Here is an 18,569-nt window from a genome sequence, read left to right on the forward strand (position 1 = left end):
ATGACTGAGTGTGTGTGTTCAGGAAGCCTATTGGCTGAGAACGCTGAATAGGCACGTGTGTGTGAATCAGACAGGTCTTAAATTCTTAATTGAAAACCATGAATTTCATTAGAAGTGATAAAACACACACAGCTAACCCCCAGGCTGTGCGAGCTGCTTCCAACTCCCAGTGCATGCATGTGTACGTGTACACACACACACACACACACACACACACAATGAGAGGGGAAGAATTTGTCTTGCACTGATTCAGATTCATAGGTAGTTTATGCAGAAAGCCTTCGCATTTCACTGCCATTTACTTTAATCTCCAGCTGAAAAGAAAACTCTTTTACATGCAAATACTGTATCAGGAAGAGACCAGGCAACCAGAAAACATCCTGCTTTTGCAGCAGGTTCGCTGTATCTGGTATTAACTGGAGCTGTGAAACTCAGCTAGCTTCATATTTTGATCCCTACTCAACATTCAGATCAGGCCTGCAAACCTCTTCCACGATGCTGAGCCTAGTTTTAAGTTATCCTGATTGTGGCTTTGCATCGAAACCGGAAGAGATCTGGTTTTGCAAAGATTCAGCATGAGAACGTGGCCATTCTGCCCAAGGTTTGCTTTTTGCTTTGGGAAACATTGGTACCAGAAGCCAAAGCTAAAGGAAACTTTCTCACAAACCCTGTGAAGTGGAACCCGAAACCCCAGCTGCTGGGAAGATATTAGATCTCTCTCAGGGGCAGGGCGGTGCAAGAAAACACTCCCTACCATGACAGAACTGTGCTCCTGTTCTGATGGATGGCAGCAGAACCTGCACAAAGAGCCTCATAACCTTGGCTCTGTCGTGGAAGGGGCTTTCAGCATCTCAGAGGGATCTGGACATGTTGTTTTCTCTATCAGGTTTTTGCAGGGAACGTGGTTCTATCATCCGCCAGGTCCATAGAAGGGAGGTTTCTCCATTCTTACATTTCCAGAACCTCTATGATTTGTACTTTGTACGGGGAAATTCCTCCTGCCTTCTGAACCTATGTCAGAAAGTTTTGCTTCTCAAACTCTACGCTGCACTAACATATCAGTCCATTTCCAAGCACAAGAGATAGTCTAATAACCACGTTACCCAGGGAGCTCATCTTTGTATTCCTCAGTGACTGTCCCTGACATTCCATTTCATGCACCTTCAAACCCAACCCTCCCCCCTCCAATGACCCCACAAAGTTAGTGAGTACCCAGCTGACTGTCCTGCACTGACAGTCCCCCACAGCTTACCATGGTGGTGAAGATGGTCTCCATTTTATCTTCCTGGGACTGTCTGAAGCCTGATATTTTGCAAACCAGGTTGCTATTCACAAGGACTTTGTGGGCAGCAAGGCTTTTATGTACGTAACCCATCTCGGTCAGGTACTTCATGCCGGAGGCAATCCCATGTAACATACCAGTCAGCTGGGCAGCTGTGAACTGGCCCTCGTGTTTCTGCAAGGCAGGAGTAGGGAAGGCTGCATTTCAGGGAGGTTCAGCATGTCACACAAACAGCTCGTGCTGTGACTCTTCAGTTAGGAAAATGGCAGCACTGCTAGCCAAGGTCCGAGGGGGTAACCGACACCCAGGTACACTCACCCTGAGAAACGAATCCAGCACTCCGTTCCCCATGTATTCCATCACAGTCATCATGGTATTTCCTGGGCGCACAGACAGAAAAGGAGTATTTAGCTAACCTTGGTTTTTATCGAGCACAGTTCTGCACAGATATAAATACATACATCCAGCAAAGCCTCCAGACCCAAAGATGCCCAGCCCAGCCCTTAACCCTTCGCTCCTCGAAAGATCGTTTTCTGCTTGCTTTTCACACGAGAGATTTGGGTCTCGTCTGCTCTGTCTGTCGTGGGAATCTCTGTGCATAACTAAAGAGTTAGTCAGGCAGCCACATTCAAAGGAAGGGACCCCTGAGCAAAGGAGGGGAGCTGGGGAAGGGATTTCTACTCACCCTTTAGAGCCAGCTTTTTAAAAACCTCAAATTCAAATGCCTGATAAACCATGGGGAGAAAATCTCTCTTGAAGATTCAGCAACCCCACCTCCTGCCGCCAAAGTGGAGAACTCCTGGAGCTGAGCTGCTGGGTACTCACCGGGCATGAAGCTGAAGGTTTTGGTTTTGTGGAACATTGGGCCACAGTCCCATGGGAGAGGGGCTGTGCCAAGGGACTGTCTACATCCCTACAATCGTCTCAGCTGGAGACGAACTGGGGCAGTCAGAGCAACAGAGGGGAGGGTGCTCAGAAGACAAATGCAGAACACACACAAACTTAGCTTGTCGCAAAAAATTTGAACCAATGTGATAAAGAAGGTGAAGAAAAGAAAATTTTCAATGGCTTAAAAACCGATGCTGGGAATCTGGGTAACAAGAAAGAGGAACTGGAAATTCTCCCTGATGAGAAGAAACTTGATAAAATTGGTATTCCCGAATGGTCGGACTGTCCATGAGGGGAATTTTAAAATCACTGGTTACACCTTACTCAGGAAGGATGGAGTGGGCCAGCACTCTATACGATAGACAGGACCTGTTTTAGAGTGACTGACGACTCAGTTTCAGGACCATGAATGCATATGACTCAATGTGTTAAGTAACAAAGTCCAGGAAAAAGAACAGGCGTACTTGTGGCACCTTAGAGACTAACAAATTTATTTGAGCATAAGCTTTCATGGGCTACAGCCCACTTCATCGGATGCATAGAATGGAACATATAGTAAGAAATATGTATACATACAGAGAACATGAAAAGGTGGAAGTAGCCACACCAACTGTAAGAAGTTAATTAATTAAGGTGCGGTATTATCAGCAGGAGAAAAAAACCTCTGTATATGGCGCTGGTGAGATCAGTACTGGAATAGCGTGTCCACTTCTGGTGTTCACATTTTAAGAAGGATGTTGAAAAAGTGGAGAGAATGCAAAAAAGAGCCACAAAATTATTTATGGTCTGGAGAAAATGCCTGACAGTTAGAGACTAAAAGAACTCAATCTCAGCTTATCCAAATGATGATTGAGAAGAGACTTGGTTTCTGTTACAAGGACCTTCAGGGGAGAAAATAATAGGCACTGAAGGAATCTTTCATCTAGTGGAGGAAGGCAGAACAAGACCCAATGGCTGACTGATTTCTAATGTGAATCAGACATGTTTTTAACAGCGAGGGTGATTAACAATAGGAACAAACTACCAAGAGAAGTGGTGGCTTCTCCCTCTTTTATCTCCAGCTCAAGACTAGATGCCTTTCTGGAAGTTATCCAGATCAGTACAGGGACAACTGAGTGAAATTTACTGGCCTGTGATATATAGCATGTCAGACTAGATGATGGAATGGTCCCTTTTGGTTATAAACTCTACAAATTTATGAAAGGTCCTGCTTCAGGTCTCTAGCTCCTCCAGTGCAGGGGCTCTCAACCTTTCCAGATGACTGTACCCTTTGCAGGGTCTGATTTGTCTTGCGAACCCCAAGTTTCACCTCACTTCAAAACTACTTGCAAAATCAGACATAGAAATACAAAGTGTCCCAGTACACTATTACTGAAAAATTGCTGGCTTTCTCATTTTACCATACAATTATAAAATAAGTTGACTGGAATATAAATATTGCACTTACATTTCAGTGTATAGTATATAGAGTAGTATAAACAAGTCATTGTCTGTATGAAATTTTAGTTTGTACTGACTTCGCTAGTGCTTTTTATGCAGCCTGTTGTAAAACTAGGCAAATATCTAGATGAGCTGATGTTCCCCCTGGAAGACCTCTGTGTACCCCTGGTTGAGAACCACTGCTGCAGTGGGACCTCCAAAAAACAAGACAGACATGACCTCATACTCCTGATATTTCTCAGGTAAAAAAGCAGAAAAAGAAACCTTAAAATAAATAAATAGCAATAATCCCGGCCTCCTTCCAGTATCATCAGGCAGCTGAAAAAAGCACAAACACATTTCTTTTCCCCCTTTCAACAAGCTCCCAGCCACCCTTCAGATTTCACATCCACAGACCTCATCTTTCTGCTATGAGAAGAGTGAATTAGGGCTTTCAAAAGTATGGCTTACTATACAATTCCTATATGGTGAAATGCTTCATGAATATCAAGTAGCTGTGGGAATGATGGGAACACAAAGCTCATGTGGGTTTTTGAGGCTATCAGACCCTGAGATGTCTCCAGAGTCACAGCTAGAGGATTCATTTATTTTGAAACAAGATCACATCTGCCAAACAGAAAAGGAGGGAACGACACAGAAAAAGGGCCATTAACAGGGAGGAGGGTGCGTTTGCTCAGGGGGAGAGACTTGCAATTCTCTATCACAAACATATAAATGAAAGCAACTAATTAGTGTTTCTGATTACCTAACTATCAATGGTGGAGCTGTTCATCTAAATGGCATAATTCACACACCCACAAAGCAAGCACACACGTCGTATTTTGAAGAAGAAATTAGTAAAAGGGAGGAAATGGAATGGATATAATTAGAGGTACTTAAGCATTTGACCGTCAGAGGATGGATTTTTGTGCATCTGTATTGCACACAAGCGGCTTAAACTCTAAGGGCCTGATTCTCTCATTCCTTCGACCCCAATCCTGCAGTTTGCTCTGCCTGCATGGATCCAAGCGCAAGATTGGCGTCTCAGAGGGAGACATGGATCTCACCCTGAGGAATGCAGTCAGCATAAGGGGCCCTGCTCTTGATTTGGGGAGGACTTCGCTAGGAACACTTTGAGTAGCACCATCGAGGAGAAAAGTATGCGAGTGAGGGTAGCTGGATTGGGCCCTATGTTAAAACAGAAGCTGATCCCCCATGTTATAAATAGCACAGTTAACAACATGCGTGTTCATGTTTCTCCATATTTAACCACACCTTCCTCAGATTCATAAAGAACACACACTCCCACAGGGAAAGACAGCAACCACACACTCATCTGTTTGCTGACAAAACTCTCATTTTAATTTGCTTTTATGCCAAGAGTTGGGTTTTGCTGCTAACCCAGTTTGACTCCCTGGCTTTATTAATCTAGCTGTAAAAATTCGATTAAACAGCATCAGAACCATAAAATAATAAAAACCAACACAAGCAAACATTTGGCTTCCAGAGGGCAACTGTACAGCATCTCCACCACCAGATAATCACATTGCTAAACAACTGCTCGAGCATATTACCAGATTAGTTCAAAGGCGAGACTCTTGCATTAATGACCCAAACTCCATGGTGGGTAATTAAGAAAACAATCAGCATTCTTCCTGCTTTTCCACAGGACAATTGCTTTCTATTGCTTTTAAATTACCAAGTAAACGAGGCCGCATTGTTGCCACAAAAATCAGATCAGGGAGCGTATCGCTTCATTTTGCTGGGCACTAATAAGCGTGTAACAATGCTGGAATCACTTTGTATCTATCGATCAGAGTAAGTGCCATGCAATCGCAGAGCGGCTGTCTGTGCATATCCCCCTTACGCTGCCCAACTTGCATCGTTATCAGCCCATAAACGCTCTGAGTTACACAGGACTTGGAATTGTGTCCTAACCTGAAGCAAGCATGTTGTTATTGCTGTGTGTGGCTAGGGTGTTTTTACAGCCGTCCCGTATGTGCGTTGAGCATAAAGTCTCATCACATAACGCACGTCTCTCTGGTCCGGAACATCTCCATGTAGTGATTCCGCAGCCGGCGACCCGGAGCCTGGGCATTGTAGCTCTGCCAGACTCCTGGTCTGTGGCTCTATTTTGTCCTCAACTTTTCCTGTTGTTATTACCATTAGCTGTAGGCACCGGCATTCTCACCACCACGTCATGCAGGCCTACTCTGAGCAGGGGATACAAGTCAGCAGCCAAGCGCTCCCAGCATTGCTACCACAGTGGTGATCAACTGGTGCTAGTGTGTTTGGAAACAGCTGGCAGAAAAGTCTAGAGTAGGCACAGTCAGTGTTTTCTAGTCCTCGCCCCTCCCCATGCCTCAGTTTCCCCATGGCAACACACACCTGCCTTTGTGGAGGGCTTCGGGTGCCCTGGATGAAGGGACTGTGTGACCATTCACTGTATGTTTTTGCCTTCGCTCTGAGAATCGCACACTGTTAAAACTGCACGGATAGTGAGTGAAGCCACCACAACGCAGCACAAAGCTGCCAGTATTCTGGGGTTCAGCCCTCTCTCCGAGAGAGGGAACAGGAATCCAAAACTTTCCAAGCTGAAAGTGAGGGGGTGGAGGCAGGGGCGAGTGAACCTAGTGCATGAGGCTTTCCGTGCAGGAGGACTGAATTCAGATCTAGCTCTAGGATCTAGTCACAATGGGTTTGGCGAGTGTCGTCCTAGATTAATTGGCCCTTTCATTAAAAAACCCCCAAACCCAATGAGTTTGCATACCATGACATGCAGAGTTAATAAGCCCTACCTCTGGTGATGACGCCCTCCAGGCGGATGATGTTGGAGTGATCGAACTGGCCCATGGTGCTAGCCTCTGCCAGGAAGGTGCGCTTCTGCTTGTCTGAGCAGCCAGCTCGAAGGGTCTGGATGGCAACCGGGAGCTCTCTCTTGCTGGGAAGTTTCAAGCATCCCCGGCAGACTTCTCCAAACTCTCCTGTGCCGTAGGAGAGACGGGAATTAGAGCGTTTCCAGCTAAAGGAGCGCAGCCGTTTAGCGTCCCTGTGGTTGGACGCTTGAGAGAGTGAACATCCCAAGAGAACGCCGCACGGGACTGTCGTTCTAGGAGCTGTGCTAGCTGCTCTCGGTCCCTCACAGGCCATGAAAACGGGAGCTATTGCTACGCTGATTTTATTTATGGCTTTCTCAAATCTTCAAATATCGCTGCCCAGATCTGCTGCTGCGCAATGGGACAAGGGGCAGTGCCTCTCTTCTAGAAAATCAGCTCCCTTCTGGTAGCGTTTCCTTGTGCCCCACATCCCCTAGCAGGACCTCTGCCTCTGGACCTGCAAACACTGTGATCTGGGTGCCGGGGTGTGGGCAGCCGGGGTCTGAGTACCTGGCTAATCAGGCAGATGGGCTCTGCTCTGACATAGCAGGGAACTGTACAGCCAGAAACGCTCAGGGGAAACATCCACCCACAAAACAGGAAAGTGGATTAAGGTCCCTTTAAAAATTCTCACCCTAGCCTCAGTTTACCATCTTCCCCCACTTCTGGGAGGCATCGTGACTTGCTGTGAACACACAGACCTTGAAACTCTTTAGTGCCAACTAGCAGGTGCAATAACACATGATGCAATTTCCTCTCTTTGGCTGCTTAGACCATTCCCCTAATACACCAGCTAAGTCCACACTGCACTTTTGAAGTGCTTTCCGTGAATGAAAGATTATCTCCCAGAGATCAAGACAGTCCTCACTGGGCTCCGACTCTCTCCACTCCCAAACCATCCCAAATCTGCTGCCCACCCAAAGTATAGTCAGGGCCACGCATTGTTCATCAGCACTTGAGACAGAACTTTCTGCTCCTCGCAGTCACCAACGTGGCAGCACAAAGTGACAAATTCGAATGAGAAAAGGCCAACTTTGGTTTTACAGGGAAAAGCCAATAGATATGAAGAGCTTTATTGATCTGAGAGACAGGTATCCGCTAGGTCACCCGGGAGACTAATACAAACTATTCTACATTCCTCCTATTTAAAAGACCCACCCTACTTGGATTGCCTTTTCATTACTTATCTAGTGCTCAAAGTTCAGAATCACCGGGCCAGTTTCTCTGCCCAGATTCCTCTGATCTCCACTTTCCGACAATCACCTTTTATTTCCATGTTAATATTTAAGCTACCGGTACTCCCCTGCCTCTGTCGTTTTTGTTTTTAAAGAGCGTCTCTTTGGGAAAATGACACCCAGCATACCAGGGCCTCCACAGATCTGGCTTGCATTAGCAATTAAAACTGCAGGGATTTTAATCTGCGTTGACGGTTTAGGCCGTAAAGTCGATGAAAATCAATAAATCATTGAGAGTTAGCATATTCATAAATAGTTTTTATGCCGCTGTCAACCTGCTAAGAAGCAGATAATTGCCGACGTTCTCTATGAGATGCTGGTCACATCACTGTATGCTCTGCCTGAGGAAAATAAACAGGGACACTAAATCAAGCTCATGTACAAAATACTAACCAACCACACTCTGCGTCTCCCTGCTACGAGCATACAAAACTGGCCAGGACCACAATGAGATTGAAAATCCCTAATGAAGCTGGTAGCAGGAAATATGTAAATGGCTTTAAGAACCCTGACGAGGCTCCCAGAATCCTAGAACGAGCCGAGCAGGTAACAATGGGCTGCTGAGATTCATTCCTACCCTGTACCTGCTGCGGTCCCCTCAGTGCACAGAGCAGCAATTCACAGGCACCGCGGCCCTTGTCCTCTTGGTTTCAAGGAAGCAGGTGAAAGTCACAATCTTTTTAGTCGTTCCCAGGGATCTTGTGCCTCCACCCCGGCTGTGCCTTCTTCCTTTACAATCACTGACGGGTTTGACGCTGCTGCAGACTGGGACTCAGTTCTCCTCCGAGGGCGCCACTCTCCACCTTCCTCCCAGGCCTGTCTCAGGCGAGAGCCTCCTCTCCAGCAGGAGGAGCGGAGTGGAACAATCCAGAGCCCCAGTGGGATGCACTGTGAGTTCTTGCATTTCTCCTCATTCCCCAGAACTCAGCGAGGGGTCACGTGAGACAAGGCAGCGAGGGCTATGGGGGAAGTGAGGTGTTTACACTTGCAGCCCTTCGTTACAGCTGGCGAGATCCTGCCATGACCACCATCCAAGTGCGTGGCACAGTTCAACTCTCCACCCCGGTCAGTCCCAGGTATCTGTTTCCTAGCTGTTTCCATGGCAGCTCCCGCAGAAAGCTCACCATGGAAAGAAAACCGAGGGCTGTATTTATACACCGGCAATGATGCAAGGAGTCATCACCTTACAGAGCCAGGAGCCAGGGGCTGCGGTCGATTTCAGCTATGTAGCGCTCTGAACAGGTTGATAGGGCTCAGTCTCCTGGGTGGGGGAGGAGCACCTTGGAACACATTTGCAGGGAAAAGGTCTGGGTGAAAAGCTTGTTTAAGCAGGTCCCCGTGCCCCACTGCTGATTTCTGACAGGAGCCTATTCACAAGGGACTTGTCTACATCTCCTGAGCTGCATTCGATGGAGAAGCAGCACTTCTGGAGCCAGCCCCTTACAGCTGCACGGAACAACGACCCGATGCAACTCTGAATGCCAAGAGTCAGACTTGTGACCCAGACCCAGATCCACACCTCTGCCAGGGCCGGCCTTTTCTGCACACTCCAGTAACATCCACAGCCTCCCCGCGTCCCTGCAGGCAGTTGAGATACAAGGGTTTGGAGGGTCAGTTTATCATCTAGAAAAGGCTCGAGTGACATTTGATCTCTCCTTTCAGGTGCTTATACAGCCCCATGCCTGTAGCGTCTGAGCACCTCTGAAGTGTTTGCAAGTCAAAATAGTAATAATTCTCTGTCTCTTGTCCCACGCAGTCAGCAGGAGAAACTCTAGTCCCAGGAGGGAACAGGTCTCAGATATGGCTGAGTTTTTGTGTCTGTTTCATACTCTCCGCCCTGCTGGCTCCCTAGGAGGGGGCCAGACAGCATCCTGACAGCTCAGCCAGTCGGACACACACGTCTGCTTTTGAAAACAGAAAACTCTTGGCTGCTGACGCAACGTACTGCTCCCAAAATGGATTTACAGTTTTGCTTAAGTCCCCGCTAATGCAAGAGCTGCACCAGGGCTCTGTGCCCAGCAAACCGCGAGGCCAGACAGAGGCTGGGGATTACACAGACTGGGCCCCACTCCCTCACCTGGAAGTGCGGAAGGGTTTTTGGGAGGTGAGTGATGTCACTCGGAACGCAGGCCTGCAGCACCTGCCAGGGGGTAGTGAGCTCTCACTGCGCTCCCACTGGCTCCTAGCTGGGGGCAGCTCTCACTGCGCTCCCACTGGCTCCTAGCTGGGGGCAGCTCTCACTGCGCTCCCACTAGCTCCTAGCTGGGGTCCTGAGGACAGGCGCCAGCAGCACTTGCCGGGCTCCAGGGCAGAGGCTGGGGAAGGACTGAGCTGGGAGGTAGGCTGTGATCTGCTCCACCTGGAAATCCTGCCTCAGCCTTGGATTGCAGCCTGGAGCCCTGGGAACCCTGCTGGGAATTAACCCTTTGGGGTGAAAGAGGAGGCTGTAAATCCAACCCAACGCCCGTCCGATGGGCTGAGGACACGGTCTCCTCTTCAGATTGATCGCTGTGTCCCTGTGGCACAGGCGTCCTCGGCCCGGCAGGAACGCCTCTCTGCAGAGCGCACCGGGAGCCATGCTGCAGCGTCTCGAACAGATACTTGCCTGTTCCAATGATCCGCTCGATTTTGATACTCGAGTTGTCGAGCTCTTTGGCAAAGAGGTGCACGGCCTGCGTGGGGTCTTCACAGGTGTCAGGGTCAATGTACGTCCTCCTGGTTGGTATCTTAACTACAGCAAAGAGGGGGAATAAACAGAGTGTGTGAGAAGAAAACCCTGCGTCACCTCCGCGAAGCTCTGCCCAGCCGGGACCCCACTGAGCGAAAGGCAGCAGAGTGCGAACCGGCAGGAGCTCTGCCCCTCTCTTTACCTGCCAGCCCTGGAAACCTCCTCCAGGCTGCATTCCCCTCGCTGTCTCCAGCCCAACCTATTCCAGCTGCTGCTCTTTGCTCCCCGGGCTTTTAACGGCGCTTTGGGGCTCAGGACACGAATTGGGCCCACACTGAGGGGCCCTGCAGCAGCTAATCCATACCCAGAGATTTCCTTTCGGACACCGTGTCCCCTTTTAGGATCTGAGACAGCAGCTCGGAGAAAGCCGGTCACAGTCGCCCCAGAGCTAGCGTTCACATCTCAGCTGAGCACGAAGGCTCCACGTAAATACAGAAAAACCCAAGATTCTGTAGCACCCAGAGCGCCAGGACGCAGCAGCAGGAGCTGGACTCAGCACTGGAGCAACAGCATCCATCTGAATTTAATGTAACTAAAAAACATTGCTGTTAAACAGGTAATTAGCTCTTCAGCTTAACGAAGTCTAACAATAACTTCCCTAAAACCCTACAAACCTGTATCCTCTCGCTGTGCCGCCTGGGGCCTCTCGTGGAGCCGCTCTCCTGTCTGCGGAGCCAGGTAATTTGGAAAAGAACACGCGGCTCTGCAATCTACAATATGCTCCGCTGCTCCCAGCCCTCCCGCACTGGGGAGATCTTTGCAAGGCTCTGCTCTTTATCTCACAACCCCAAACTACATTTGGCAAATAGACTGTCCTCTCCTCTCTGTACACTGTTCATGAAACGAAATGAAGTGAGGCAGGCAGCGGTTCCTGTCGTCTATGGAAACAATCAGTCAGACCAGGGACCAGGCCTCCATTCCCCAGGACACGCTATCCACTCAGGCTACAGGCATATTGACACAGTACGATTCTGAACCACCAGCGGTATCACTGCTCCGGTAGACAGAGCGCCTCTCCTCATTGCTTAGCCCCAGACCACCTCTAGAGATACAGCCAACTCCGGCTGTAGATCAGGTTTGCTCTGGGGGGGGGCTGGTCAGAACTGCCATTAGGACATGCCTGGGAGTGCTCTCTCCGGGCCTGGACGCAGAAGGAGCTTTGCTTCCAGCATCAGGACGGATGGAGCCAACGTGCTGCCTTTCCCCTGATCTGCCTCGGCAGGAACCTCCTGCCTCTTGGGACTAAAACCGCTGAGAAACTTGGCTCTGTCCGTTTGCTACCAAGTTCCTACAGGGAGAAAAGGAACCGTTCCCCCTGCTCATTCTCACCCAGACCAGTTCCAACAGGGACACAGCCCCTCCGAGACTGAGCAGATCCGCCTCCCAGGTTAACCCTTCCCTACCTGGCCAGCCTCGGTGTCCAAGCCCCCCAGCAGGGATAATTAGAACCACGTGCTGCTCCAGGCCCCGATGATCAGCGCATGGATTGCAAAGCCTCCCCCACAGGCCGCTATCATCTGCTAAATGGCAACTGACGCTGCCTGGACCGAGCCCAGGAGAACGAAGTCCAGCGAGAGCGACCCAGTTACAAAGAGCATTGCACAGCGCGGGTGGGGACCGTAGCAGCCACTCGCGGGGTTCCTGTAAACCTTCATTTTAAATTCCCAGAACAAATAACAAAGACGGGAGCATGTTGGCTCTGCTGCTCCTGGGGCCTCTGCTCCCAACACAACAGCACTGGGTGCCCTGACCTGGGAGGTTTGCCTTGCTCAACCCAAAGACTGGCTGAGTTTCTGCACATTCGGAACAGGCAGGGGGCTGTGCCTGCTGCATGTGGTGCTCCCACTGGGGAACCAAACCAGCAGCGAAGGCCAATCCCACGTCAACTGAGCACAAATTCCAAAGAGTAAATATAACGCATGCGACCCCTCTGGTGTCCTGCCTGTGCGTGACGGCCCCTGAGGCCTGGATCAGGGCGCCAGGAGCAACCCCCTCCCTACCCAGATCAGTAACAGGTAGCCTAAGAAACCCCAGCTCCTGCCCTTCTTCTCCCGCTGCTTTGTATGGAAAACTCTCAGCAAGCTTCGGAGCGTGGCTCGGCAATAATCAAGGATCCTGAAAAGCGGATGACAGCAGCAAAGGCTTTTCTGAAAAGCGCACAGGCTCTGCTGCCTCTCAGATGCTGCAGGGAGCAGAAGAGTAGGTGTGTGCTTAACCGGCATATGCCAGGAATCAAATACACTCGTCAGTTCTGACATTTGCATTTCCTTTGACAACTGTTGTCTGTAAAATTATCACTGCTTGATAATCAAGAGATGCCCCAGAAAACAAACCCCCGCTCTCCCGTAGCTGTATGTGAAAAGCTGACAGAATAATTCATACGCCCTCGAGAAAGCTGAAAGCATCTCCATTTCCTGTGGCATGCCAGTGACCTCCCTGAGCAGCCAGTGCTCTGTGCGCAGGAAGGACGGCCACTGGCTTATGAAGCTGTCAAGCCAGCTGTCTCCGGAGAGCCTTGCTGTGCTGAGCTGGCCTTCTCTGGGCTAACACGGGATGACAGCACTTCAAAAGGAAGGATTCCGGGCTGCTCTGCAGAGAGCAGGGTTGTTAATGACAGTAAATGCAGAGCTCCCCACGCAATCAGACACAGCACAGTGGCCAGACGTCACTTACAATGGAAGTACAGCTCCTCGTCTCCGTCCTGGCTGGCTTTGCTGTACCCACACTGTCTGCAATGAGATGCAATAGTCACGTTAGGCCTTGAGCGTGAATCTCCCACTGGATACAAAGCCCCAAATGCCAGTGCCCAAGAGAGCTGTCCAACCCCCCAGAATACACCAGCACCAGGAGCCAGAGGCCAGGGTCAAGCAAACCTGTACGCTTAACCACTGTGGTCTCTGTGATCCCAACCCCAGCAAGAGAGAATTGCTGAGACAGGGACTGGATGTGGAGTTGCAGCTTCAGCGGTGGGCGTGGAAGAGCGTAGGGGTTACAGCACAGCAGACGAGCAAATGACGGGGGCAAACCATACAGGGTGGGCACCGACTGATCCGGGGCTGGGGTGGAAACCAACAAAGGGCAGGTCAAATCTGGAGCCGCAACACGAAGGCAAGTGCCGAACTCCCAGGGATAATGACAGAGCAGCGTCTCCAGGTCATTTCCAGCCCACACTAAGAGCTCACTGGTCTCCTTGAGCCAATGGGCACCGGACGCCTGGCACACAAGAGCATTTGCTAGCTCAGTCATGTGCATAACTCAGATGTCCACATCCTGTGACAGGTGCAGATAAGCCCTGCTGCAGGCAGGATATTTGCTCGCGTGTCCACACCCCTGTAATCTCAGCCTGACAAAGATGCTAGTCAAACGCCATGGGATGGACGGACTCGCTCCAGTGCGGCAAGCAACGAACTCACCAGGATTTCAGACGTGGCACCAGCAGTGCGACAGTCAGATCCCTGCTCTGACCTTCAGGGACTCCTATTAGCATAGACGCAAAGCCTGCTCTGCTGCGCGCCTGTGGGCTGCCAGTCATCAGCCTAACCCCGCCCTGCTGCCCAGGCCAGAGCTGTGCTCCCTGGGCCGCGGGCAGTGGCAAAGTCCTGCTGGTGTCAGAGGGAGCAGGGCCCAGTGAGGACCGAGCCAGAGCGTGAGGCTGCCCCAGATGCCATTTGGTTAATAAACTAAAAGCAAAGCCAACACCACGCCCTGCTGCTCCTCCGGCAACCTCCCAGCTCAGCCCCCCACTGACACCAGCGCCACGCCAGCCAGAGGGAGGAAGGAACTTCCCCAGCTCTAAAGCAGGGACCCAGAGCCTTGCACCAGGGCTGCCTGCACATGCAAGCTGTGCAACTCTAAACAAAGGAGACCTCCCTTGGAGCTGCTCCTCTGCCACCCCAGGGCATTCAGGGGAAACGGCCGCTGGGGGGAGCTGAGTGAACTCTCGCTGCCTGCGTGAGCCTGGCTCTCAGAGCTCAGGCATTCTGTGCACGGGAGGTCGGCCTGCCACTCTGGAGTCGCCCCCTCCCCCCCGCCCGGCCGCTCCGACAAGGGGCACAGGGACCTGGGATTCCCGCGGTGAAGCAAGTGACAGTGGCCTGCTCCCACCCCAGCCCTGTCGTTACACAACATTCGAGTCTTCCCTTGTCATTTTTTATTTTTCTATTTATTTAAATTACTCTCATTTTGGGTTCAATTTAATCTTTTAAGTTAAAAAGTACAGATCGTTTCACTGACCCATCTGTCAGATGAATACCGATGCCCCTCTGAACCATTTCCCTTGTCCCAGCAGCCCTGGCCGGAGGAATGGCGATCGGAGCAAGTGGCTCTAAAGACAGCACAATTATCTGCTTTATATACTTCCCCATGCAGTTCGGAACTCCGGCTGTCTGGGTTTCACCCGTCCTTAAACTCCACAGCTAGACCCAGCCAAAGCAAAAACTTGAGCCTTAGAAAAGCCCCAGATTAGGAAGATTAACAGAAATACAGATTTTAAAAATGCTAAACTAACTTCAGGGAATTTCTATCCTTGATTTACCAGTTGGAAAAGTGAAGAGTTTCACACTGTTTGGAGATGTCCCAGTGTGACCCGCCCCGAACCACAGAGGCTGCGAGTCTGGTACAATTCCAAGACACGGCCGGGAGTGCAGAGACTCTTGTGCTCTCTCTGAAGGCCTCCAGTTGGCCAGCGTGGTGGCCACATTGCAAACAGTGCAGAGAATCCTGGGGGTTTAGTTGTTAACTGGAGCCAACAAATTCTCCCAGATTCCCCCCACCCAGGCCCATTTTCACAGTCACATCACTAGCTCGCCGAGCACCACAATGGCTGCAGACACACAGCTCAGGTTAAGCTTTTCCCACCGTCTGTTCCACAAAACCCTCTAGCCTCGGGAAAGTGACTCACTTGTGTGACAACAGCACAGCCTGGACCATGTCAGACTCAGGACAGCTTGTCCCTGGGGGAGCTCTGAGTGCCACCAGCCGCTCCTGGCCATGGGCAGAGTCACACGTCAGTTGCCAAAGCATTTTTCAGCTACCAAACCCTGTAACCCCATTTGATCCCCTGGCACAAACACCAACTATTCCCAGCCTGGAACAGGAAGGTGACATTCACAGCTCTAGGCCGTGTGCTGGCCCTCTCGATGAATGGATTTGACCCTAAGGCAGCCAAACACACAGCTCACAGGGCAGAACTTGGCTGTTACAGAGACCTGTCTCTTTCCCAGTGTCCCCCGAACCCCAGCTGCAGCATTAGAAGCATTAGCTACACCAAGCCAGCAAGCCGCCCCCAGAAATCCTTGGTCTATTGCCATATGCACAATAGAAGAGGTGCGAAGTCTGCTCACCTCCTCCAGATCATCACACCAATCACCATGGAAACCAGCACGATCAGCCCAGCGATTGCAACCACCACGATGATGATGATAGGGTTCTGTTCGCTGGGAGCCACAGTCACTGCCAAGGAGGGAAGCGAAACAGGGGTTAGGTCTGTATTCCCCTCTGCACGTACCCGGCACCATGGTTACAACTCCAGACCAGCCTGCCTTGGCTTGTGCTGCATTCCTGCACCAAGGGGACCAGGAATCTCCAGCACCAAGGTCGGGGCCCTGGCAATGTCATGGTGTGTGCCAGAGCACCGAGCTCCAGGGCGCTCCTGCACCAGACAGCACTTTCGGCATCACTGGCAGTGTACGATGGGCCCCTCGTGTTTAAACACAACCAGAAAAGGGAACAAAACTCTGGGTATTTCTAGGGCAAAATACAAGAGAGAGACTGAGGTAGGGCAAAAAATCTTTCAGGCTTTTCTGCATCATAAAGCACCAAGAAAGGGGACAAAGCAGGTCACTTTTAACTGCCTAGCCTCCCCTTGCACATTCCCTGCAATGCAGGTGCGTCGCCCTAGACCAGGGGGCTGCATAGCTCAGGGGGTATGCAAAGGTCTTCCTGGGGGTACAGCAACTCATCTAGATAGTTGCCTACTTTTACAACGGCTACAGAAAAAGCACTAGCGGAGTCAGTACAAACTAACATTTCACACAGACAAAATGAGAACGTCAGCCCTTCTTCAGTCACTGTGTGCTGTGATACTTCTGTATTTTTATGTCTGATTTTGTAAGCAAGTAGGTTTTAAGTGAGATGAAACTCGGGAGTACACAAGAAAAATCAGACTCCGGAAAGGGGGACAGTCATATGAAAAGGTTGAGAGCCCACTGCACTAGACGAAGCTGGCAGTTTGCAGATGTTACATGGTCTGAAAACTTTGCCTAAGCCACAACCTTGCCCTGATGGCTGAAGCTGAGAAAAGATTTCCTCCAGGATGCAGTCGAAATGCCAGAAGGACGTTCATGCTGACCCCGGGTTAGCAGCACACGACCTGCCGGATGTCAGGCCAGACCTGGGAGCAGGGGTCACAGTAGCCGCTCGTGGAAAGGCAGCAAGGGGAGCTCAACATGCTATTTTCGTAGGGTCGGCAGCACTAGGGCTCCGATTTCACAAGGCGAGTGGCAGCTTGTTTCCAAAGCAAATGCAGCTAGACAAAAGCTAGAGGATTTGCCACACCATGGGAAGGCTGTAAACGCACGTGGGTCTCAAATCTGGCCATGCTCCCTCGGAGCATCTCCCTGTCCCAGAGCTCGGCCCCTCCTCCTGCTAAACCAGCTCAGGTTCCTCTAGCAAAGACTGTGAGAAACTTTCACCGCAGGTGCCAAGCTGCTGTTTATTGTTATTTCTCCAGTTCACGGGCCGAGGCCGTTCTGGCAGCCAGAGCCAGCGCGAGCGGAGTGAAGGGCAGTGTTGTCTCTAGCTCTCAGCCTTAGTGGACTCCTCATTCTATTAGCTGGTGTTAAGGAAACAGGCCTGTTTATGGGGGAGACATTACAATTTATAGCTTACAAATGGTCTCCCCCACTAGTTCAATACTTTCCTCTCCTGCGCTGGCGAACCGAGGTCTGAGATAGCGACATTCGATAGACAACTTTTACTGGAGTCAATTCATTCTGAAAACGTGTGGTAAATGGATGCAATTTAAGGCCCTGTTAAACACAATCTGTAGAACTTCATTCTGAGCCAGCCATCCCTGGACTTTCATTTCCAGCCAGGGCTGGAAACCTACCATCTCTCCCAGCCCCTCCTTCAGACAGTGAAACCAGATGGTCTTGACAACAGGGTTGAATGGAAGCTGTAAAAAGTAAAAACCCAACAAGATCCAGTGAAGCCGGTCAGCAAAGTGACCAACACCCTAAGTGCTCCACGGACACAGGCTCGAGACCAGCTCTGCTCCCTTGTGAAATGATCTGAAGGACCCTGGTTTGGTTTCCACTGGACAATAGTGCAACTGACCCCCTCCCCAGCCCTTCTGTGGCACTACTTGAAGACCACCTGGCTCAGCAGGCAGTGACCGACAGCCGTTCCCATCTGACAGCTGTTTGGTGGCCCGTGTAATGGAACTGGGGGGATCCATCCCGATGTCAATGTCACAAAAACCAAGTCACAATCGGCCCTACCGGGCATCCTCGTGGGCAGGCTCAGTAGAACCCCCAGAGATGTCCGGTTAATTTCTCCCCTTCTCCTGCCGAGGGGCTCCCTCTAGGGCAGGGCAGAAGCGGGCAGGCGGGTGCCCTTGTCGATGCTGCACCTGCTCTGTGGACAATTGGAGGACGTCAGCCTGCAAGGCTGTCAAGCCAGCAGCCCTCATTAGCACGACATCAGTCTCTGACAGCGGAAGGAAACGGGTACCTAGCAATGAAGGAATAGGCCCTCGCTCAACAGAAGGGCCCGCTCCCTCCTTAGGGGACAGCCCACACCCAGAACAGACTCTGCTGCTTGAAGTCAGTGGAGTCTCAGGCACAAACCGCGAGCCGTAGAGCTGCTCCAGCTCAAAGTAACGCCCCTGACGTGTGCTCTGTGTTCGAGACGCACCCCACCAGCCTGCTAGCACTTACGTTCCCCCAAGGTTTCCACTTCGATGCCAGGACTGTAGTTTCCATAACCCTGGGCTGACGCTGTCCGGACCTGGAAGACGTAGAGTGTGCCAGGCCTGAGGTTACTGACTGTCACTGCCGTCGACGCGGTTTTCACGGTCGAGTAACTTTGATCTCTTTGATCCTATGAAATAATGAAACACGGGAGATTTAACGAGATTGACA

General features: G+C 50.8%; 1 protein-coding gene across 4 annotated transcripts in view; it reads right to left on the reverse strand.

Annotated features, from left to right (window-relative positions):
- EPHA10 (EPH receptor A10) overlaps positions 1 to 18,569 on the reverse strand; it is a 117,317-nt gene that overhangs the window by 15,925 nt on the left and 82,823 nt on the right. For all 4 annotated transcript variants that reach the window (XR_010594692.1, XM_042853977.2, XM_042853976.2 and 1 more), the window contains exons 7-13: positions 18,366 to 18,528; positions 15,771 to 15,879; positions 13,102 to 13,157; positions 10,306 to 10,431; positions 6,388 to 6,573; positions 1,601 to 1,662; positions 1,253 to 1,456 (exon numbers count right to left, since the gene is read on the reverse strand). Coding sequence is in view for 3 of the 4 variants with exons in the window: in XM_042853977.2 (XP_042709911.1) it covers positions 1,253 to 1,456; positions 1,601 to 1,662; positions 6,388 to 6,573; positions 10,306 to 10,431; positions 13,102 to 13,157; positions 15,771 to 15,879; positions 18,366 to 18,528 (906 nt within the window). In the remaining variant the exon portion in view is untranslated. The remainder of the gene's footprint in view (positions 1 to 1,252; positions 1,457 to 1,600; positions 1,663 to 6,387; positions 6,574 to 10,305; positions 10,432 to 13,101; positions 13,158 to 15,770; positions 15,880 to 18,365; positions 18,529 to 18,569) is intronic.

The sequence above is a fragment of the Chrysemys picta genome, chromosome 23, assembly GCF_011386835.1.
Source record: "Chrysemys picta bellii isolate R12L10 chromosome 23, ASM1138683v2, whole genome shotgun sequence".
Taxonomy (NCBI): domain Eukaryota; kingdom Metazoa; phylum Chordata; order Testudines; family Emydidae; genus Chrysemys; species Chrysemys picta.